Raw genomic sequence first — 24,811 nt, forward strand, 5'->3', positions numbered from 1 at the left:
AGAGCAGATGCTTTGCCATCTGACTTGCTTTTGGTTTTCACACTGGAAGGCTTTTGCTTCCTACAAGGACCCATGGAGTAAGGCACAGGCTTATGAGGCTACCTTTTCAAGAAAAGAAATAGGCATGGCCTGTGTGAAAAGCCTTTTTCTGTGTGATTTGAATGGAAAACATTGTAATGGGCCAAATGAAGGATGTGAATTCAGCAAATATTTATCAAGTGGCCCTTCTTTGTCAGGCTGGGAAGCTAAGAGGCATGTGGCTGTGGTCCTTGGAGTATCTTGGCATCCATTTCCCTTGGGGTGAGCAAAGTGTATATCCTGTCCTGGGGAGGGGGTAACAATGCTCTGGAGTACCTCTTTAAATGAGGTGGAAGCAGAGAAGAGCAGTCTGAAAGAGCCAACTTTCAGTTCCAAAGGTCAGATGTTTCCTAGAGTTAGGTGGGCACCCGAGCTATACTCCTTCGGAAAGAAGAGAAGGCTCCTGGACGACTGAAGTAGGGCGGGAACCCCGAGAATGGCCTGCAATACCCCTACCTCCTGGGAAGCAGGATGTGGAGGGATGAGATGGATACAGGCTTCTCTCTTGAGCTGTCAGTATTCTCATCCATGGAAGCTAATTGCTGTTTTCCCTCTTTCAATTTGAACAGGGCACTCTGTGACACAAAGGACTGTGGGAAACTTTCCAAGGAACAGTTTGCTCTGGCTTTTCACCTAATTAATCAGAAGTTAATCAAGGGCATCGATCCTCCTCAGGTTCTTTCTGCTGAGATGATCCCGCCATCAGATAGGGCCAGTTTACAGAAGGTAAGAATTCAGAAGGACCTACTATATTCTGGGCCCAGATCCAGTCACCCTTGTCAGAAATGTGCACAGGTTAGTGGAATGTGGCCCATAAGTGCAGTCAGGATCTGATTGAGTTGGATGGTGGGCTTGGTAAGCCTAGCTCTGACCCAATCTCCAGGCCCAGACATGTGTCTGATGACCACACACTGCTGGTCTGTGTGCTGCAGGCTTCCCCATTCATTCATCTCTCCTCCCTCCTCTTGAAGAGGAGCAAAGACTGGCCTGGCCCTTCTGTGGTTCCCCCAAAGCCCAGGCTCGTATGTTTGTGGGTCGTGTGGGTCCTGGACTTCCATTGACCCTTGCCCTTCAAGCCACTTAGCACCTTGCCTTCTCTCAGGCAGTCTGGAAACCCTTTTGAACGTACTGTTGGCCAGCCCTTGGCTTCTGATAGCATCATAAAAAGGCTTGCATAAGTTAGTATTTTTCCTCTATTTGCTTTCCTTCTAAAATCAGGCCTTTGGGGGCCTCTAAAACTTCCCTGTTTTTCTCAATTCCTCTCCTCATAGTTCTCTGTTACAGAGCATGTATTGCTGCACAAGGTGTCCATGAATTGTGAGATCTGTCTTTTAGGTATTAATTATTGTTTTTGTGCATTAATTTAACCAAACAGGCAAAAATTTTATTTTAACAAACTTGGTGGAACCTCAATTGCATCTTTTCAAAACTATTTTTTGGAAATTCCCTGGAACAGTGCATCTGCAACAAAGCCAGCCTCCAAGGAGAGGGTTTATTATAGAATATAGTGACTTCCTGGATAGTGGGGAGTGGGGAAGTTGAAGTTTCTTTTTGAGTTCTTTGGAGTTCCTGGACCATGAGCCCAACTGAAAGAAGTGACTCTGAGCATTATCCAAGTTGCTTTTATGCCTCCCTTAGAGTGATCTGTCCAAGGCCTTGGCTCCTGCAGCTTGCATTAGGGATAGGATTAAGAGCTTCCACCCTAATCCTGTCTCATGAATACTGATACAGCAAAACAAATGATTTACATCCACCACATGGAACATCTCATAATGTCTGGAATCACAACTTTAGCATTAGAGACTGACCATCTCCTAATTTCCCTCCCTCCTTAGGTAGGACCTGAGTGAAGCAGTGGGCATGATGTTATAACCACTGCTACCAAGGATGGCTGAGTGGTCAATGGAGAGAGTGGGAGAGGCATGCAGTTTGCTAGCCATGGGCCAGGGAACCTGCCTTGAGACAGTGCTCAAGCAGGTCACTGAAGAGATGGGACCGGAACTGTGACTGCTGAGGCCTGGAGCAGGGGCTTCCATCCAGGGGAGGTGCCATAGCTCTTGTTTTTGTAGCAGAGGTCTTGCAGAGATGATGGAGACAGTTGACTAGGGGATGCTACAGTTAAATGGATTCAGAACTGGTTGAGTGACCTGATGCCAAGACAAATGGGTCAGGGGCCTTGTGGCAGGTCTTCAGGGCTGTAGTCCAGGAATCATACTTGCAGCCCCAGGGTAGTGAGCACTCTGCTCACTGACTTGGAGAGAGGCATAGATCGCAAGCTCACGAGATTGGCAAAGGGAAAACTTGGAAAAGAGGATGGGCACAGTGAGCTACACAAAGGATCTTGGCAGTCGAGAGCATAAAATGAAAGTCCATAAGGTTTAGTGTAAAAGACCTGAATTTGGGTAGAAAAAGTTTTTCTGAAAAAGATCTGAGATGTGTGGTGTCTCCCAAGCTCAATTGGAATCAGCAGGGGGATTGACAGCTTGGGCTATTATTTGAAGGAATTAAGCTTCTGAGAGTAAGGATATGATGCTCTCCTGTGCTACCACAGTCAAACTTCTCTGGAGTGTGGGGCTCAGTTCTGGACACCATAGCTCAAGAAGGATGTTAATAAGCTGATGAGTGTTCATAACAGGACTAGAGCATGGGGAAGGCCTGGGGTTTATATGTAAGGAGAATAAGTTGAAGGAACTGATCATGTTTAGCTTAGAGGAAAGAAGATTCAGTCTGAAGGGCCATCCCAGCAAGGAGGAATTAGACTGACTGGTTAGTCATCTCCAGAGGATGTATCAAGGAGTAATGGTGGATGAATTTGGGTATGTTGAGGGGGTGGGGGTCTCCCTGGGCAGGTTGACACCCTGTCTTGGTCAGCTGTGTTATCCAGAGAATTCCCTTCACAACTGGGTGAGACCAGGAGGCCACCAAGCCCCTGCCAAACTCTCCACTGCAGAGATTCTAACACCCTCACTTTACAAATGAGGACTAGAGTGCTTGACTAGTCTCCTGACTCTTTCAGTGGAAGCAGAGCCACCCCTCTTGATGATGGACATTTAAATCCTTGATATTCAATTTAGCACCTGGGACATCTTGGCCAAGTCACTTAGCTGGTAGGGGCCATGGTTTCCTCTTGAGTAAGAGGAGGGTTTTGTAGGGGGTTCTCTACAGAATTCTCACATCCAGTGGACCAGTATGAGGCCATTACACGTTCTCTTGATGAGGTCATGCAACAACTTTGCCAGCCAAGGTTAAAATGGAATTTTACCTGTTTTAGCTTACATAGTCACTGTATCTCCTAACCTAAAAAAAAAAATCTGTGCTAACTTTGACATTGATTTGAGGTCTTTTGAGAATATCTCTTTTCTCTTTGAATTCTGATTTGAAAGAACTATTCCCTTTTTTCAGCCTTGCCTAACCTCTTTGTGACGTTTGCTTTCCTTTTGTGTTTTTTCTAGTTTGGACTCTTCTCCCTTCTGCCGTCCTCTGCTTTGCACCTTTCTTGTCCTCTCAGTTTCTTAACTCTCCTTTCTCTCTCAAGGTTAGAGCTTTACTTTTTTGCTTTTTTAAGAACTTAATGTTTTTTGGTTTGTGGGGTTCTGTTTTGAAGCCCAAAGTTCCACCCTGGTCGTCCTTAGCCAGACCTCATTGAGGCAGGTTGGCCACAGCTCTCTGGCATGGCATGCCCCCCCTAGCCTAGCCTGGCCAGGCTACCCTCTTTGCCTGGCTTATCTTCCCTTAGAACCTGGTGGGAGAGACTGAAATGGGTCCACATGGAGAAAAATAATGTGAAAGACAGAAGGCAAGACATTGCTCCTGTCTCCTCCCTCTGAACGCTGAGATGTCAGCAGGTTCTTGTTTGCCTGAACATCCAGCTACATTCCATCATCTCATGTCGTTTCTGGGTGCATGGCTTGGTAACTGCGTCTGTTGATTTCCCTTCTGGGAAGTTAAAACCAGCAACAAGCACCTCCCGTTACAGGGAGCAGAATTTTTGCTTGCTCATTACTCAAGGAGATGATCCAGTGGTATATTGAGGTGCCTTGGAAGGTAGTGAGCTCCCTGTCACTGAAAGAACTTGGGTTTCTGGTAGGGTTGCTATAGAGAGGGATTCTCACATGGGTTCAGGCTACCTGATCCAACTTGGAGAATCAAGGATTCTGTGATTTAAGAGGGAAACAACTGGGGAGTCTCCTGCATTTCATTTTAAAACTTGAGTTCTGAACATTTCTCCCTCCTGGGGTATCAGGGATGACAGAGGATGAGACCACATCTACTCTTGGTCCCCCTCCAGTTGTTAGAAGGGAGGCAGGACACTTGTACAAGGGCCTGGATGGTTTGACTGAAGACCTGACTTCCCTGCCCTGGACTTTGGCCTCCAGGGCAGCTAATGAGGCTGCATATACAAGGTGGAGTGGGGCTGGCCTCACCATAAGGCCACATGGCCTGGAGCCCAACATGGAAATTGAGAGCCAGCCAGAGGCAGGCGGAAGGAAGTGGGGACAGGGAGGCCAAGTGTGGAGAAGCCTGGCCTCTGCCCTCAGGGAGCAGACAGTCTGGTAGGGATGGAAGGCTGGGGGATGCTTCTGGAGGCGGGCTCAGAAAGGCTTCCTGAAGGACTCCTAGGACAGATAATAACTGAACCAGTAAAGAGGGGAAGTGCTGCCATTCCAGATGCCCAAAAATATGTGAGCAAAGGCGCGAAAGGAGGAATCTCAGGATGTGGTTGCAGACCACAGGTTGTGGACTCCATAAGACTAGAAAAGCTGGGCAGGACCAAAGAGGAGGGTTGAACTTTCTGTGGGCACAGTTCCCACAGGATTCTGAGTAGAGGGGTCGTATGCCTTGCTGGCATATGTGGAAAAGCTTAAGTTGCTTTCCTCCAAATATAGACAGCAGGCTCCTCTTAGAATCACACCCTTAGAATCAAATTTTAGAAGCTTCTGGACCAAAAAAAAAGGTTGTTTGTTTTTTTTTTTTAATCTTTGGACCTTAAACCTCATGATTTCATTGGCATGGGACACTCCTGGGTGAGGAAACTTCTCCATTAGTTCAGGTCAGCACCTTCTCTGCAGCTTCCAGAGCCTCAGTGAATCCCGCCCCATAGCCAGGATTTCAGTCTTGTAGACTCAGGCCAGCTTCCTCCCCGCAGCTAACCTTGGGTCTCATGTCTTGGACATGATATGAAGTCTTAGACTTCATAAATGTGGGATTCCCTTGCACATTCAGCTTTCCCTCTTCAACTTTGATGGCGCCCTTGAGTAGCCACCACAGACGTCACACATCAGATCAGGACTCTCAAGGATTTGTGCCACATCATCTTAAAGATGTGTCCTTCTGGTCAGGGGCAGTAGCTGGATCTGGGGCACTCCCAGGGAAAGCTGGAGAGAGCAGGCCCTGCCCTTGTTAATGACCAACTATTCACAAGAGTTGGGCTTAGGAGCATGACTGCCTCTCACTGGAGGCAATGGTCTGGGGGGAGCTGCCTGGGGTCTACTGGTGGGGGCAGAATTTTTGTTTCATAAAATAGGTATTTTTTAAAATTAGGAAACCACCACAGAGTAAAAGTTGATCTTAGGCCAAGGCTTCCTCTTCTGTGACATTCAGAGAACTATAGCTCTAAAGAATTGGTTTCCCTTGAATGTAATCCTATGAATTTTGTTTTAAAAATATGATTCTGAAAAGGAGTCCCTGACTAAAGAACTATCCAAGGAGTTAGTGACACAAAAACATTAAGAACCCACAGCCTAAGGAATTAAGAGTAGATTTGGAAGTGTTATTTTCTTATTGACTTAAGATAGTCTTCATTTTATAGGTAATGAGTTTACTCCTCCTAGATGTCTACTACTTTTAACATTATTTGTGTAGATGTTATTTTGTCTTACAGTTGATAATAAATCTGTGTGTGTGCGTGTGTTTTATTTCTAGAACTTTGTAGGCTCGAGTCCAGTGGCTGATTTTTCTGCTATTAAGGAACTTGATTCCCTGAACAATGAAATAATGGACCTGCAGAGGTATGTGGAACAAGATAATAGCAAGTTTCTTTTCTCTTTTTTTTTATTTCTGATGCTGACTTCAGGCCTGGGAGGGTTCAGACAGGGACCATTCCTCACCACCCCGTGGGGGAACCCGGCCCTAAGCAACATTCCTCAAGGGGAAGAAGATGGAGGTTGCCAGAGATGGGTGATACAACTTGTGCAAAACCAGTGGGCTTCCAAAACCAGGGCTCTTTCAGGCTTCCAATCATTCACTCACACACACATATATATATTTTTTAAACTTGACTTTGTCTAGCTTAGCATGATTCCAGACACCTGGATACCAGAAAAGATATTCTTTTGTCTTATGAAGTTTATCACCTACCTATCAGAAAATGGATAGAGAGCTTGTATGTAAAAATGCCCATTTTATTTGATGCTTCAGGTTGGAATTTTTTTTTTTAAAAAAAAGAAAGAAATTTACCGGGATTTGGGTTTCCCAAATGGCATCTAAAAGGCCCTAGGAGCTCTAGTTTGTGTAGCAGGCACCTATCTTCCAGACTCCTGAGCTTTAGGATGAGCTGGTGGTGATTTTCCTGTTTTTAGGAGCCTCATGTAAAACAAACTCCTTGTCCTATGTTAACATCTATGGGAAGAACTTTACTTGGATGGAAAACCATCCACCTTTCATAAACATGCCTAAGTACATACTCGGGGGCTCATCCAACTCCTTCTACAATTGACGAGCATACTCTCAAGGTTTTCTGCTTTGGGAATCTGAGCCGTGATTCTTAGAAACTAATCCATTCCAGTACATTTTAAGAATATAGATTCAAAGAGGGCAGGTTTGGTTTTTTTAAAGACCAAAATTGCAATAATACCTCCCCTCTTTGCCCCAACAGAAGAGAGAAAAAGTATTGTGAAATTCTTTTTAGTAAAGAAATGGAGATGAGGAGGATGGCACTACCAATCTAGCTGGGATCATGTAGCCTCAAAGTTAACTCACAATCAGTGAGGATTTATGTGCTCCAGACTCAGCTACAACCTGGCCATCTGCATCTCTGACTCCACCCTGCTCCCATCTTGCCTCTGTTCAGGTTGGCAATCACTGATTTAGCCTGCCTCCTTCACATGGTTGGCACCTCTTCTTTAGGTTCCTTGTTACTCAACTGGAGCTTCTTGACTAGTCCTCATGTTCCTTAGGTTAGAGAAGGATAGAGAAGACCTGCAGCCTAGAAGAGATTTGGGTTTAATGTAGAGGGAGACCCCTCTAGTAATGAGAGCTTTCTTCTTCGTTGGACTTGACTTGCCTTCTTCCTCTGAGATTCTGTGAAACAGCTCCTGCAGATGTTACAATGGACGTCAGCCCCATCTATGTGTGTGGAATAAAGTGAATTGATTCTGGGAGAAGTTTGTTGTCAAATGGACCATCTGGGCCCTTCCTCTTTGTCACCATCACCCACTCAATACAACTGGAACCTCTGACTGGGCCTCGTGAGCAAGAGGTTTACCTTCCCTGCCTCACATGCAGTTTCCTCCCCAAACCACCCATATCTGGGAATCGACCTAGCCCATTGTAAAATAGTTCACTGCCTTCGTTGGTAAACAGTTTCTCAGTAACAGTTTTAATGACGATTGTAGCATCAGTAGAAGACTGGTTGTCAGTTTTATTTTAATTATCCTTCTGCTTCTTATACAAACAGAAAAATCAGCTGTTATTTGTCATGGCAGAATAGAAAGGACACCCCCTGGATTTGGAGTTGGTGGAGCTTGCCTCCTGCTCTAGCCTTCACACATGTGACCATGGGCAAATCACTTCCCCTTTCTGGGACTCAGTTTCCTTAGATATAAAATGAGGTTGATCTATGTGATCCACTAGGGTCCCTTCCTGTCTCAATTACTGCAGACCCTCTTCATGGAGAGATGGGCTGCCCTAGCCTTGGGCCTGAGGCGGGTCTATTTTGTTATTTCTCCCTCACGTAACCACCCATGGTTTATCCTGTTGAAAATTTGACTTTTCACCCATACTTTCCTCAAAAGCCCTGATGAGGCAAGAATTGCCACACCAGTCTTTGAGAAATTGAGGAGCAGTAAAGAGATGAAGGAGCAGTAAAATGACTTGTCCCGGTTGGGGGACAGTTCCAGTCTGTCCCTGAGCCACTTTGAATCCTATTTCCGATCGTTTATCATCGCTCTGATCATAGTTTTTCCTATAAAATGTCATTGTATCAATTGTTCTGCTCACTTTGCAACAGTTCACACAAGTCTTCCAAGTTTCTTCTTAATCTGAATTTTTCATCATTTCTCATGATATTCCAGTCCTCTGTATACCACAGCCATTCCTTCGCAGTATTTCTCTACTACCAAAAAACTGTTATAAATACTGTACTTATGGGTCTTTTCTTTCTTTCTTTGCTCTCTTTGCAGTACAGGCCCACTACTGGTATCACTGAGTCACAGGGCACTCCTAGTTCAGTAATTCATTAGGTGTAGGCAGGACCAAGTCCAAGTCCCACCAATGGTACATCAAGTTGCCTGTTAATCCCACAGCCCCTCCAGAATTTGTCGTTTTCCTCTTTTGTCATCTTTGCTGAACTGACATGTAGGAAGTAGAATCTCAGAGCTGTTATAATTCTGTTTTTATAAGTGATTTGGAGCATGTGGTGTTGTGGATAGTTTAAATTTCTTCCTTTGGTGACCCTTCTGCTAGCTACATGAGTCTATTTGGGAATGACTCTCAGTCCTATCAATTTCAATCAGTTTCTTTTATGTCTTGGATATTGACTCCTTTATCAGCTTCCCATCCTTTTCAAGTACATAGATCCCTGAGCTCCACCATTGGTGCCTGGATCATCTTGGGTAAGTCACTTTATGCTTCTGCACCTGTTTCCTCATCAAAATAGGGCATTTGGCCCAGATGGATGCCCACCCCATCCCTTCCTGCCCTCAGCTGCAATCCCTTGAATCCTCCATGGACTCCTTCAGGCAGGGACTAGTTAACCACTTGGCCTAAATGTTGTAATGGGATTCCTTTTAGGAATGAATTGGTCTAATGGCCCCCTAAGGTCCTTCCATCTCTAAATTTTGTTCACATTTTTGATAGAGAGATGGGTGCTGGAATAAAAATCTCTTTTCTGTCTATGATTTATTCCTTTCTCTCCCCCTCACCAAAAAAAAAAAATCAAATAAGAAAACTTGAGTTAATCATCCCAGGGGTCTTGAAGAGGTAGACTCCATTTTGTCAATAAAGAAACTGAATAATAATTATTCTTCTAGCTGACATTTAATAGTTTTATATTTAATAATTTATAGAACACTTTAAGGTATGCTAAGTGCTGTATATAAGTCATCTCATTTGATTCTTATAAGAGCCTTTGGAAGCTGGAGCTGTTATTGTGATCCTCATTTTATAGTGGAGGAAACAGGCAGACAGAGGTGAAGTGGCTTGCTTGGGGTCACTGGAGTCAGGTCTTTCAGCCTCCGGGTCCCCTGCCAGCTCTTGCACTGTGGCACCGCCCGGCTCTCGAATGCTGTTTTATGTAGCATGATCTCATTTGAGCCTCATACAACTCTGTGAGGTCAGTCCTCTGGGGATTCTCCTTATTTTCTCTCCTGATTCCACCTCCTGCTAATGCCCCTCCCACCCCCTCCCAACCTGCCTCATTTATTTGGAATCTGCTTCTATGTGTACATGTTGTTTCCCACATAGAATGTAATCTCCTCGAGGGTAGGCACCATTTCATTTTTGCCTGTCTCCTCAACTCTTAGCACAATGCTGATTCCATTTTCACAATGGAAATGGAAGTTTACCAAGATCGAGTGACCTCCCTATGATCCAGTAGGGGACAAGCGTTGGAGGACAGATAGGAGATCCACTAGGGCTTCCAGACCCTAGGTCTGCAGCTGAGACTCAGTGATCCTTTGAAAGGCAGAGAAGTCCATGGGAGGGGGAGATGGTGAAGGAAGCTTTCTCCCTGGCACTGGCATCTCTCAGACGGTGTCTGTCCATTTGGGTGTGATAAATGAGGGGAAGGAAGAATTCCAGAGAGTGTTTCATTGCTTCTGCCCACTCTTAAGAATAAGAATATGAATTAAGACCACATCCTCTGGGGTGGGTTAGATGCATTAGACATATGATAGAAGACTTTCTGCTGAGGTAACAGATTAACTCTGGAATATTTATTTATTGCCACTTCACTCTCCCTGGTTCTGATGAGGAACTTGATGCTTGGCACCTTGTCTCTCAGGTTGATGTATTTAAAATAATATTTTGTTAAACTTTCATATCAGTTTGGACACAAATGTGTCATGTCACAATCAGTGATTCAGGATTCACATGGGAAGCCTAGTTGTCCAGGACCTCCTAGTATCCTTAAGTAGGCTCTGAAATCCCCTGCCAGTGTTGAGATAGTTCATGGATCCATCTTCCCCCAATGTTCAGCAGCTTCAGATTAGCCTTAAATTTAATTGGAAGGCTTTCTATTTGCATAGACATGATTAGGAGGGGTGGGGTGGGAATTCTCATTTATGATTCTTTTGCATTAGGCAGATAGCCTGTGTTAGCCCAAGAGTCTTAAGAGTTGGTAGATGAAAACCATTTTCTTACCACCGTGAGCATTTCCAGGACCTGTGCCTCTCTCAGAGTAGACTCCAGCTCCTAACATACAGCAGTTCCTTCTGTGACCTAGGGTTGGCTTGTAGTCAGAGCCACTCTTGTGGTAGGCATGTTGATCCTCAGGGAGCAAATTGTTTCCCACGGGGCTGATTGGTGCCTAAGGATTTGCCAAGGCAGGTCCTGTCTGAGGCCAGTTCTAGATATAGTCTTATTTTTTTAGTTAATTAGTTATTTTCCCAGTTACATGCAAAGATAGTTTTCAACATTCATCCTTTTACAAGCTTTTGAGTTCCACATTTTTCTACCACCCTCCCTTCCCTTCCCCTCCCCATGGCAGCAACCAATCTGATAGAGTTTGTACATGTAGAATTGTTTAACATATTTCCATATTTCCTGACATAGTCTTGAGAGGGCCCTACACCATTGTAGTCCTCCACAGCAGGAGGTGGCTGGAGTCAGCTCTGGAATTCTGGGTGGGCAGTATTCACTTTTTTCTTATGAAAAGAGAGGATTAAAGGTGGGAGTGAGACTATAGTATAAAGAACTGACTGTGATTTCCTCAACTTCATTGGATGAACATTTGACTTGAATTCAAGGATGGGGAGTCCTTGGTCTGCAGTGAATTTCATTGCATCATTGGTACTACTAAGGGTACCAAGACAGGAGACCATCCTTGTTACTTCATAATTGTAAAAACCTAGTAGGGATTTAAAAAAAAAAACCTGTTCTTATGATATCATATGTACATAGAGCTCTCAGGAAGATACTTTCCCTACTAATGCGGATCAGCACCTGCCCTAAAAGAACCCCAAGTAACCCATTCAGAACCAAAACCTTAACCTCAGGTGGTCATGGCTCAGCCATTGTCAGTGGAGTATCCATAAGGTTTGATAGGAACTAACAATCCAGGACTGCTTTGATTTTTCTCGTTCATGTTGAGGGAAAACCCCATTCCAGTTATTGGCAGCTCTTCCTTAGAGTAAACCCTTGATGGCAACTCAGATGCCTCTTATTTTTGCTGTAGTCCATTAGTTTGGAGCAACCCACCTGGCTGATTCTTTAGCTTGTCAAGTTATTAAAACTTATCTTATGGAAAGAAACCAAAGTAACCTCCAAGGACTTGGCAAATGAAGTATTTATAAATATCTGAGTTTCTTGGGGTGGGGGGAAGAAAAGGAAAGTAAAAAGCTGCCTTTGGTTTAAGACTTGCAGGCATTTTTTATTGCTGTCTTCCCCCCTCTGTCATTTCTCACTGAATCCACCCACTCACAATTGAAGCCTTCCTTGTAGCAGAGAAAGACATTTAAGCTACACCAATGTGCAGAGCTCTTAGGCTCTGGACACGTGGGCCTCCTGAGAAGAAGCCAGAAAGTTTCATAACCACGATTTTAATAGTCACTCTGCTAGTGCTTTGGTGGCGAAGAAATGGAACAAGCTCCCTGGAGCTTGTTTCTCTGAGCAAGAGGCTGAGTGAGTGTATTGGGAGAAAGGGCCTCAAATAGGGACTCGGAACACTAGGGTTCTAAGACAGCTCTTATCCCCACCTCACTATGAGGTGCTGAGCAAGTCAAGTCAACAAACGGCAAGCATTTAATAAGCACCAGCTGTATGCCGGGCCATCTGCCAAGTGCTGGGGATACAAAAGAAAGGCAAACCAGAAACCCTGCCCTTCAGGAAGCCACAGTCTACAAGTAGGTATAAATAAAGGATCCCATCAGCTCAGATTTTCTCTGATTCTCTGCACTCGTCTCAGGTGGCCATGTCTATTTAGTTTCCAGGGGAACTTCAGGGCCTGCTGATTCAGACTGAGCTCACCTACTTTATCAAGAAAGTTGAGACATCCCCTTCTTCATCTCTCACTGAGGAATTGACCTTTCTTGTCCAGATGGACCCTCTCTGCTTGGGACCTCAATTCCCTTCCTTCCCTTTGCTCTCTTTATTCTGGGGTCGGAGGGTCACCCAGTTGAAGGCAGAAAGGGACCAGAGACCAAGGGACCAAGCCACAGAGGTGGGATTTGAAGCTACATTCTCTGTTTCTGGAGCCCCAGTTCTTTCTAACCATGCCATCGTTCATTCATTTTACTGCATGCTGCAGTCTACAAACATGCCCAAATCTATATATCCTCTAGCAACAGCAATAATCATAATGATAATTAATAGCTGAATTTGTAAAGGCCTTATTGGAATCTTTTTTTTTTTTTTTTAGGTTTTTGCAAGGCAAATGAGGTTAAGTGGCTTGCCCAAGGCCACACAGCTAGGTAATTATTAAGTGTCTGAGACTGGATTTGAACCCAGGTCCTCCTGACTCCAGGGGTGGTGCTTTATCCACTACGCCACCTAGCCGCCCCAGCCTTATTGGAATCTTACAATCAAAGCTGGATATGTTTAAAGCAAGTCACATGAATGAGAAACTTTTCTTCATAATATTGTATGAGTTTTTCTGTTAGGGTCTATTGTTGGAGACAAAGATATCATTACAGAAAAACTTTTAATATTAATGCAGTCCAACTTCAATTACCCTAAGGCAGCTATGGAAAATTAACACTTCCTCACTGAATAGAAGGAAGAGGACTAAGAGATAGCCTTTAGAGCACATAAGGCCATCAGAAACCTGTAGAAATACCTTTCAAATAAGTAGAAAACTTTTCACTGAAGAATAGTAAGGACTGATCCCAGGCACACACCATTAAATCAGTCAGGTAGTTTTTGATCAGGTTCCTACTATTTGCTCTGTACTTGATTTAGCACTAAAATTGCCAACTCATTTAATGGAATACCATTAATGTCTAGATGGAGCTGATGAAATGGCCAGAGTTCAAGAATGGAACCCAAAGGCCCTTTGGGATGACATATGTATGAATACTGCCAACACCATACCTAGTGAAAAAGACACATTGAACAAAGGACAGGTACTACAGGTGGAAGTAGGGAGGTCACAAGAAATGACAAAAGGATTCTACTTAAGGCTATTTTGCCTTTAGTGATCAGAGTAGATTGTGACAGGAAATAGTAGAAACTAAATACATTGTATGGAACTGGGCCACTAATGCTGCCAGTTGTCCTCAATTTCCTAGATATAATGTTGATCCATGAAAATTTAAATTCATTTTTGAAAGATGCCATCATAATTAATCATGATATCCAAGTAACACAGAATGACAAATTTCTAGAATAGAAACCAAGCAGCAGAGATCAAAATCCTGTGACAGCTGGATAAAATACATGTTACCCATGTAGTCTTGTTTGCTCCTGAACTTGTCCCATGAACCTCCAGAGGATGAGCAGCCTTCCTAATTGTTGATTCGTTATAGTCATGTCAGACTTACCGTGACCCCATTTTGGCTTTTCTTGGCAAAGATACTGGAATGGTTTGTCATTTTCTTTTCCAGCTCATTTTATAGATGAGAAAATTGAGGCAAACAGGGTCGAGTGACTTGCTCAGGGTCACACAACTAGTAAGTGTCTGAGGCTGGAATTGAACTCAGGAAGATGAATCTTCTGATCTTAATTGCTACAGTCTGTCCACTGTGCCCACTATTATCCTACTACTCAGATTCAGCTGCTGAAAAGAGTTGTTTTATCAGCACATGCATAGAACATTTAATGTGTAAGAATAATAGGATGACAACTTAGTCCATTTCTCTCAGATACTTATGGCAAAAGCCAAGAAACCTAGAAGTAGCTGATATTTAACCTTTAAGATTTGTGAAGCTATGTTTTCATGTCTCACGTGGGCCTAGGCCTCACAGATCATCTTGACTAAAGGCTTTTGAAATCCCTGTTGTACAGATGAGGAAACTGAGTCTTTGAGACATAAAGTGACCAACTTAGCCAGGTTTACAATCTTGAATTCATTCTTGACTCTTCCCTTTTCTTCAGCCCTATGTCAAATAATTCCCAAATCTTGTCTGTTCTATTTTCACATCACATCAGTTACCTTCTAATTTCTTACATGGACTCATCTCTAGTTCATACTCTAATGTCTCTAGTTTGCTCCTCTCTTGAAGACTATCAGTTTGGCAGCCTAAACTCCCATGAGATTGGTGGTTGGTGTTAGTAAAGACTCCCCCTTCTTCCTCTGCTTTCTCTTCATTTCTCTTTCAAAAAGATTGACCAGCTAAGAAACTTATATCCCTTGCCTTTCCTTTATCCCTCTTATTCCTTTCATTCTACTTGGTTGTGTTGGAGAATTGCCAACTCTCCTAATTCTATTGGACTTCATTTCTACCTCCTTACCCACAGACTTGCCACTAAGTGAGGACCCCCCACTAGAGTAGAAGTTCTTTGAGGGCAAGAACTGTCTAGCAGGCTTTTATTTACAGAAATAAAATTATTGAGTTAAGCTTAGTATGTTGCCTGGCACATCTAGTAAATTTAAATGTGTACTCTGCCTACGATAAACCTTCTTTTACCATCTACCCCCAGTACTCCCAGCAGACCTCTGGACCCTGTCATCTACCCTGCTGGTGTACCCTAAAGACCCTGGGCCTTGCCAGCTGAGCGCTTCTCTGATTGTGAGCTCCTTGAGAGCATAGACTGACTCTTCAGCACTTGATATAGAGTAAGCCGTTAGCAAAGGCGTTTTATTATCCCTTTTTTTTTTAAATTTTTTTTTTTGCAAGGCATTGAGATTAAGTGACTTGCCCAAGGCCATACAGTTAGGTCATTATTAAGTGTCTGAGGCTAGATTTGAACTCAGGTCCTGCTGACTCCAGGGCTGGTGCTCTATCTACTGCGCCACCTAGCCGCCCCCGTTTTATTACTCCTAATTATTAGTCAGTGTTTAGATTGTTTCACTCCCTATTTTCTCCCCTTCTTCCCTGTAACTCTCCTGAGGGCAGGGATGGTTTGGGTTGTGCATCTTTGTCACTTTCTAACACAGGGCTTTGACTCACAGTAGATCCACTCATATCACAACAATTCTAGTGCTCTTTTCACCACATCAGGTGATCTCTCCCGCCTTGGGGAGATAATTGTGAACACTGTATGGTGACGCTTATAGTGTCTCATTGTCATGATTGAAAACTCCAGGATGCCCCAGATGAGTTTTGAATTGGGATCTCTTTTACCTTTTGGTGTTGCAACTTGCAGGGCCTTTCACAGGGACAGAATGACACAGTGATGGTGGTATCAATATTTTACAAAAAGAATCATTTTTAAAAACTATGATTCAGAAAAAAAATCTGTTTTAGGCACAGGATTGCGTAATTTCATATTATGTAGAAGATAAATTTCACCATAGGAGACAGTTTTCTCCCTTCTTGGATTAAAAAGGGAAATGTTTGGCCCAAAATGAATCAATGCCATATCCTGTTTTTGTTTAAGTTATATAAAGACTGAATGTACAAAGCAGGTAATTGTTTGCAAAAAAGGATGACTTACTGTAAATGACAAAAGGATTATTTGCTTTTTGAGTCAATTCAGTCTCTCTTGAAATGGTAAGTTGCCTGTAAGTTGGAGGTTTTATGTATCATTAACTCTATGTAAAGAGGGCAGTGAAGAGGGGAGCTCAGGAAAATGTCTGTTGGGAACTTAAAGAGCCACGGCTATTTGCAGAACAATCAAAAATGAGGATCATTTGGATCTAGCTTAGAGGGAAAGCTAGTGGGAAAAGGCTTTGATCTTAGAACTTGATTTCCAGCATAGAGTTTTTGGAAATCCTCTCATGCATAAATTGAGAGGGACCTCAATGTTTATTTTTAGTAATGACTCCTAAAGGTCAGATATCTCACCTATTCTATCTCACAGTATTTCCATAGCTTGTCAAAGAAATTAATATCACCCAACAGTGCCTTAATTAAGCTGTCACAGTGTCCAAAATGGCATGTCATGCTCTGTGGGAGGCTTAGAGTTGAGACATAGATTTGCCTCCATAGAATTTGGTCCGATAGAAGCATATGACATTTTCCCACATGACTAGAATTCAGACCAATGCCCAAAAGGCACGTCCATGAACCATATGCAGACAGAGTTGGATATGGAGGCCAAGGAAAGAAGAAGGCAGCTTTGGGGCAGGCAGTAGCCAGTCACTGAAGGGCTTCCAGGCTTTGAGACGGATGCAGAATGGAGCATCTTGGTTGGAGGTGGAGGATGGGCTTTCTCGAAGGTCAGCTGGGAGGGGCTCAGACCTGGGGCTCTGGAGAGCAGGTGCGGGGTGGCTCCTTTGCATGTCTCCTCTCATGATCGATGTCATAGCAGGGGACCTGACCAGACTTGGGTTCTAACTGTTGGGCATGGAACTTCCCTTGTCGAGGCCTCAGTTTCCTTCTCTGCTCAGTAGAGTTGGCTGGCAGAGACAGAGTGGTTGAGTGGAAAGTACCTGAGTCCAGGCCCCAAAAATCCCCAGAGGTGTGCCAGCCACTCGCCAGGGAGAGGACCTGATTGAATACCCTTGCCTTGACCTTTCACTAGAGGGTCTCTTTGACCTCTTCTGCCCCCCCCCCCCCCAGTATGTGGTCCTGAGGCCCATCAGCATGGACTTTGTATCATCATCAAACAGTGAAGAGAAATCTCTTGGGGATTTTGTGTCTTGTACATTTTAGTAGTTCTTGTTTATGAGAATCAAGGATTCGGAAAATGTGTGTTGGGCATAGTGCTGGGTTTTGGAGAGACAGACTGAAAAAAACAGAAATGGTTCCTCCCCTTGAGGAGCTTAGATTCTTGTGGGATTATTGGGGGGAGTGAATGGGGTTCTTGAGGGCCTTCTAAAAACACCACCAACTGGATGCCTTTAAATGAGATCATCTTGTACCTCCATGAAGCCACTTGGGCCCAAGAGCCTTTATTGAGGTCACTGCTCTCTTCCACCCCCACCCCCATGTAAGCCCATCCTTTGCTCGAATCTCCTTCATGTGACCTCCCTCCTTTCCCTTCACCTTGTCTTTGTTGTCGGCAGCAGACCATCAGTGTCAGCTCCTAACAGCCAGCGCTGTGGGAGTGGCCCGGAGGGGTGCACATCTGCCTCTTCATCTCCCCCTCAGGAAAGATGAGACACTGCTCTGGGATGCCTGCTTTGCCATGTTTCCTCCCTTTCTCCTCACCTGCCAGCCAGAATAATGAGCAGAATCAATATTGACTTCACATGGGGTGCCTCTTAGGGCTGAGGGTGGGGCAGGGCTCTCAGTGCCTCTGGAGGTGCTACAGCATAGCTGAATATACTCATCTTTTCAAATCAGCAGTAAGTGACGATTTCACAGTGACCCCTAGAATTTGTGGGAGCTTTTCTTATCTTAATGCAGTGGGGGCCAGGGTGGGGAGTGGTTTGTGCACAATGAATAGATTGAAGGGTACGCGAAAGCTGCTGTAGCAATGATGGAAATGGGGAGGCATTATATCACCCCCGCTGTCTTCCAGCTGACATCCTCCAGCTGACAAATGGTTAGTCGAAACCTTGGCCATCTTAGACTGATCAGAATGTTTGTTCATGTGCTGTTTTTTAGTAGTCTTGTGTACATTAGGTACAGACTCCCAAAGTTTTTCATTATTTCTTAGTAAAGAGTAAAATTCAAGAACAGAAAATAATGGGAGATGTATTGGCCACGTAATGGTCTCTTAACCCTTTCCTTGCTTTGAATCACATTCCAACTTGGAGTCATTTGATTGGGTGAGTCTTCAGATGTGAGTTCCTACCGTGTTCAGTAACACAACAAGAGTCAACAGGGGACAGACAGTTATTAAATGGAACTGTTATCCAGTTTTGAGGGGGAACCTGTAACCTTCAGCATCCTTTAAATTCCATACTTCCCGACCCAAAATGGTAATAGGTGTCTGCTATCTTTGTGGCCTAAACCCCTGGGTAAATGTCAGTCTGGTTTGTCACTTCTCTGGTTGGGCAGTCTGGAGGGATCCCTGAAAGTCACCCGAAGTCGGTGACTCTTCCTATTCCCTCAGCACCTGATGGAAGATGGCCATTTAGCTGGGCTGGGATACTGAATCTGGCACTGTGCTTGAGGCCAGGGTCATTTAGAGCCTGTTTCTCGGACTGGAGATGATTTAGTGACCAGGGCTTTCAGAATCAATGCATGACCTGTACATTAAAAAGGATCAGAGAAGTTCGCTACAGGTGAGATAATTTATTTTTGGTTTTATGCCAGCGAATAGTTGGTTATGATTTTTTTTTATCAATGAAAACCCATATTCTTCAGTTCCTTTTTCCTCTTGATAATAGCTTAATGTGATCATTCCAGATAGAGTGAAGCAGACAGCTCCTGGAATCTGGGTCTAAAATTTCTGTGTTTTCTAAAATTAGCAGATGCAAACAAGTCTATTTTAAAGGAGAATGAGCCCACAAGCAAGTGTTCTTGCCGAGCTGCTGGGCATCAGCCGTATCTCCTGGGCTTCTCAGGGTTAAAATCCCAGAGCTGATGCAGCCCCTCCCTCTCCTTCCCCGGCATTTCTCATTAGACAAGAGTTCCATAGCAACAGTGAGATCACCTAAGCCTGAGTATTTCATTGATTATCTTTTTCCTCCTTCCCTTTTTTTAATCTCTTCTCTTTCCATTTAACCACATTTTAGAGAACCAACTATTTTATAAAACCTGGTTTATGTAGATAAATAGAGGAGGGGAGAAAAATCTGCCCTTCCTTTTAGAATTGAATGTGTCACCATGTATTTAAAAGGCGATTCTGGATTCGGAGGGTGGATGACCATTCCAGCTGTGGCTGATGTTCTCAGATATTCTTGCATTGTTTGCTGGTCTTCTAGGGAAAAGAACAACGTGGAGCAGGATCTCAAGGAGAAGGAAGAGCATATCAGACAGAGGACTAGTGAGGTCCAGGTAAGAGAGCTGGGAATGATGGGCGGCTTCCCGCTGAGGGACCAGCTTCCTGTGTGCTGTGGCTTTGGGGAAGAGAACATTTGATTAACAAATACATTAGCAAACATACCATACCAGTTTTTCTTTTGCCAAATAGTTATTTGGGGTTCCGTGTTCTGGTCTGAAAGGTTGCATTAGCGTGGAGATCAGCTTTGCTCCTTCTGCCTCTGGTATAACCACTACAGTCATGTCTACAGGGTCGGCAGGTAGGTCATTCAGGGAGGCTTTGTGCTTTGGCTGGTGCCAGTGCTGCCAAATGCAATGAACAGATTGATGGAAGCTCAGAGTAATCGTGGGGCTTCTTCTCAAAGAGAAATGGATGGCTGTGAGACAGTGTCCTCTCCCATTCTGCCCCCAAGACAATATTTTCAAAGGCTGCTGCTTTTCAAAATCTCTCCATCAGGTAAGGAAAGGATCTAGAATAATTATATGGAACCTTTTAAAATCAGCTGAGTCAGCCAGGATGCCTACAATTGATACTTCTCTTATGCCTGAGAAGGGGAGGTTTTTAAATGAAGTAGTATGTAAGGAGTTCCATCTTACATAGGTTTGTGTGCGTGTGTGTGTGTGTGTGTGTGTGTGTGTGTGTGTTTGTGTGTGCATATGAATGTTCATCCACATTTACTCCTCCCCATGTAAGGACATGTTAGGCTCATAGGACTATGGGGAGATAGGTTAGTGTGGTGTTTGCTGCATTTGGGAATGTTCTAGGCCCCCATCTTATTTGGGGTTCCCTCCTCCAAAACGGTATGAAAGGATCATGTTGACTAACAGAGTGAATGGGCAGCAACAACCTCTGGGGGTTTGTTCCTTCATGCTCGTTTTGCCCTTTCTGTAGCTTGGTTCTCCTATGGGATTCACAGTTTGGATGAGTAAGAGCTCTTAACTGTTTCAAGGCATTGTGTGGATATTTATGAAGGACATTCCCCAGAGATTAGGGCCTGAGTTTGTTGCCGATGGAAAAAGAATGGTTTTATGGGATCCCCAGGTTTAGGGGGAGGGGATATCTGTTTGGCCAGAGAAGTCATTGACAGCTTTGTCTGGCATCTAAAGATGATGCAAAAAACAGGATTATCATCAGCATCTTTGGGGAAAACCCCAATTTTATGTTTTATGGGGAGTTTTTGAGCCCTTTAAAAGATAAATCAAAGCCCCCGACATGGATGAGGCAGCATTCATTTTCCAGAACACACAGAGAAAAGATCTTAGGAAAGGAAGGAGCTCAAAGAAACTCTTTTCTGAAATAAAAGAAATCAGTCTTTGCTGATCTCGTACCGTCCATTTCTAAATTGAGATGAGCACTGCAGCAAAATCTATCCAGAGGTGGTTGGAGCCTGTTCGTCCCCCCCCTCCCCACTTGGCTTGGGATGTGAATGTCTGTTTGGTAAAGACACATTTGTCTTTAGAATAGGATGGCATAAAGAAGCGCCTGGGGGATGGGGGAAAGATATTATTTTCTTGCCCTTGAAAAGGTGGTATATGTTTCTCTGGGTTTTTAAAAAAATGTTTACTAGAAATTCCTCTGTTTTTTACTTGTCTGACTAGCAGGTCCTCTGTATACGTGGGTAGACAGCTTTCTGACTGAGGAAAGTGAGGTACCAGATTGGGAGCTAACTGAATAAGCAGTTTGTACCTGGCCCCTCGGGAAGTGTTTTTTGCCTGCAGAGAAGCCAGGCACCAATGTGAGAGATGAACGAAGGGCTTAGGTTAGGGTGTTTCATTATACAAAGCACACAGTGACATGGATTCATTCAGTTCTCGATGGAGACCAGACATCAGGAGAGGATGGGGAAGCAGCCATCACCTGTCCTGCCTTGGGGGTGGCAGAGCTTTGTTGCCCAGCTTACACTTCCCTGCTGCAGTGACCTTATAAGACCAGAGACAGCATCAGAAGCCAGGGGAATGAACCCTTGGGCACCTGTGCCATCCGACAGGATCTGAGAGCATGGCCACTGCTGATTTGTGGTTCCAGTGAAGGCAGGTCCCTTGAGGGCGAGGGCTGGGAGGTGGGAGCCAGCTCCTGCCCACAGTGCTTTTCCTACATTGCTGTCCACATTACTTGGAACATACGACTGCCCTTGGGAAGGAAATGCAGGCCCTTATTTACCGTTCTTGGCTTCAGCTGGCTCTAGCCCCCAGGATTGGCATTCCTGAGGTGAGAAGCCACATGAGGCCCCCTCCAGAGGGGCAAGGTGGGATATGCACAGGAGGAAGGGCTTGTCTTCAGCCTCCTTCCCCATCTGCCTTCTTTGCTTTATCTGCTAGGTCAGAGATAGGGCCTCTCGGGATGTCTTGCTGCCCACATCAGTTGCAATTTAAAAATTTAAGAACTGAAGCTGTGACAGGTCAGGTAGGATGTAGAGGTCAGTAGGATGGGAGCCGAGAAGAGCAGAGCCATGGTGTTTCAGGAAGGTGTGGGGGGGATCTTTTTCCTTGAGGGGCTCAGGGAGGGTCTCTTGTTTCCCTTCTGTCTCTATCAGCTCCTCCACATCCTTTGTGAGCCTCCAGGCCAGACCTCCTGGGTGGGCCTCCTCCCAGCTTCAGGGCTGTCTCCTTTCCCCAAGCCCCCTTTGTTCCTTCTCTCATGTCCATCCCTCTGTTCTGCCTCAGAAGCCTCTGTTTAACCAGCAGTTCTGAAACTTTGCTCAGAGCACACAGAGAGGTGTGACAGGGCCCACAAACCAAGACAAAAGGCCTGAGACAAATAGCAATAATATGTGAGAGAAGGGAGAAGGGGCAAAGGAAAGGTCCCCATTAAGAGTAGGAAGGAGCAGGAGGAGGAGGAGGCCAGTGGTTTCTCTGTCTAACCACCTTGACTCTCATCTTGAAACAGGACATCTCTACTACCTGTTCCTCCCTTTTCTTAGCTCTCCTTAGGCTTCAGTAACCTGCCTTCCTCCCTCCTTCCGTCCTCTCCTGGAGGTGGTCAGGGTTTTAATAATAATAGTTTATCTAGCACCTGCTGTGTAGTGGGCACTCTGCTAGGTGGGTTACAATTATTATCTCAGGTGGTTTCACAGCAGGGCCATTGTTATCCCCAGCTTATAGTTGAGGAAACTGAAGCAAAGAGAGATTAAGCCAGATTCTAACCTGGGTCTTCCCAATGCCGCCTCTGCTATGATGTTTCCTCCTGTGTCTCCCTCTGAGGTTCTCTTCTCAGGCCTGTAGTCTTCTTTCTCGTTTCCCATTAGAGAGCTCATCCTTTCTCATGATTAGAGGAACCACTTATGGGCCTAATAAACTGTGGACTAGGGCCCTCGGATGATGACAGACTTGTGTGTATGACCACTTAACCTGTCCCAGCAGCAAGCATTTATTGAGCCTTCACTGTGTGCTAAGTGCTGAAAACACTAAAGACAAGCAAAAAGAAAGACCGTTCCTGCCCTCAAGGAGCTTATGCTCTAATGGAGAAGACAACCCACCAAAGGAGCCTGAAAGACAGGGGAGGAGAGGACTGAGGGGACCATTGCAGGAGTGGTAGACCAAGTCAGGAGTGCCGCTTGCCAAGGAAGGAAAAAAGCTGTTGAGACTTGGGAGTGCATCCCGGGAAGAGAGAAGGCCATGATTTTGTCATTGGTGAAAGGAGTGGGTTTAACAGTGTGACCCCTTGAGTCCCCCAGCTCTGAGGTTATTTGAACCCTGACCAAGGCTCATGTTTCCAACTGTCTGCCTGTCCCTCTATCCCCTCAAATTTGATCTCACTTAGCATGGCCTCCATGTTATCTTCCCTAAGTTCTCTCCTCGCAGCATTCCTTGTGCTAGAACTCTGGATTTAAGTCCCAAGTTAGGATCAGGTGAAGCAGATGTATACATTTAACCTGCTCTTGAACCAGGAGCTCTGAGGATCAACCTTTTCTCAGAGTGGATCCCCACCATGGCTGGCCCGGACCAACTCACACCCAGGCACAGGAGCCATATGATCCCCCACCCGTGTCCCAGGCATGTACTGTCAGAATCACTTTCTTAGAAATCTTGGCATCCAAGGAGATTACAGTCTTGAGACTGGTATTCCTGGGGGCGTCTGGGAAGAGATCTCCCTCGTCATTTGTCATCTAGCTGGAGAAAGCCATCCAGGCTTCTCCTGTCACCCTCTGGGCAATCCTTTGCCCTGCCCACCTTGGCTTGTTTCACTTCTTACCTAGCCCTCAGAGTCACACAAAAGCTCTTGGGGGTAGATGGCTCTGCAGAGGGTACAGCCCACTGGGGAGGGAGCCCTTCTGGAGACCCAGCCTCTCCACTTTGAGACAGCTTTATCTTGAGAAGGTTCACCTGGTTATCTTATCAAGCCAACAGTTCTCCTCCTTTGTCATTTCTACTCATTGCTTCTAGTTCTTTCCCTCTGACACTCAACAGACAGTACTAATCCCTCTTCACCAGAACAGCTCTTCAACTCTTTGAAGAAAGCTGGGCTATGTGTATGCTCCAGGCTCAATAAGAGCCTCTTCATTCGGTCTGCTGTGCCCACTTTCCCAACCCTAAGTGGACTTGCCCTCCTGGGGCTCCTTTACCACCCTTTGTGTTGTGTGTCTGGCCTGTCAGCACTTTGGAATTCATTTAGTCATCTTTGGGAGTCACGTCTTACCCTGTCTTTGTGTATCACTTAATTCTCTAGTGTAGGCCTTTGTGTGGGCACACATGGGGGTTAGATTCCTGTTGAGAGAGGTGAGGAAACCTTGGGGCCGGTAACAGTGGAATCACTGGGGCCCCTTTGGGCATGGAGCTGGAACACTTGACAAGCCCACAGGCCTGAAGTTACCATGCTTGAAAGAGGACACCGGCCCATCACGTGGGGAGTCCTGTTCTCCTCCTTTCTCGATGCAGCCCACTCACAGACTCCTGAGATCTGGGAACAGGTTTAATAATTTGATAACTGTATTTCAGTAGAATTGGTTTACATTTCAATGATTCTGAGGAGGGGGAGTCATAGGCTTCACCATCATGATGCTCAAAGGCCGGGACATAGCTCATCAGTCTCAGAATTAAGGTCTTCTGTTAGTACATCCAAGCAGCTAAATCCAGAGGGTCAGCAGGTCAGGCTTTCTGACATGTTAATTCAGATAAGATTAACATTTCTAGATGGTGTTTAGATAGTGAAACATTCCAATCAGCTTGTTTTCTCCTAGAGGAAGAAGGGAAGTTGACTTAGATCTGCCATCACAAAGCACGTCACTGTACTTGTCCCATGCCTGGGAAGGGCAAGACCTCATGCTCCCTCATTCTTTCTGGGGGTGACAGGGCTTGGGGGTGCTCGAGGGGCTGGTGTCATGGAGACAAGGGCTCAGCAGACCCTGGTCCAGTCCTGACTCCCTCACCTAACAAGCCATGGACCA

The 24,811-nt window shown here is 45.0% G+C and overlaps 1 protein-coding gene across 5 annotated transcripts in view; it reads left to right on the top strand.

Moving 5' to 3' along the window:
• EPS15 (epidermal growth factor receptor pathway substrate 15) overlaps nucleotides 1-24,811 on the top strand; it is a 116,422-nt gene that overhangs the window by 66,594 nt on the left and 25,017 nt on the right. For all 5 annotated transcript variants that reach the window (XM_074221470.1, XM_074221473.1, XM_074221471.1 and 2 more), the window contains exons 11-13: nucleotides 648-804; nucleotides 6,001-6,086; nucleotides 19,370-19,442. In XM_074221470.1, coding sequence (XP_074077571.1) covers nucleotides 648-804; nucleotides 6,001-6,086; nucleotides 19,370-19,442 — 316 coding nt within the window. The remainder of the gene's footprint in view (nucleotides 1-647; nucleotides 805-6,000; nucleotides 6,087-19,369; nucleotides 19,443-24,811) is intronic.

Source organism: Macrotis lagotis, chromosome 2 (assembly GCF_037893015.1).
Source record: "Macrotis lagotis isolate mMagLag1 chromosome 2, bilby.v1.9.chrom.fasta, whole genome shotgun sequence".
In the NCBI taxonomy this organism is placed as follows: Eukaryota; Metazoa; Chordata; class Mammalia; order Peramelemorphia; family Peramelidae; genus Macrotis; species Macrotis lagotis.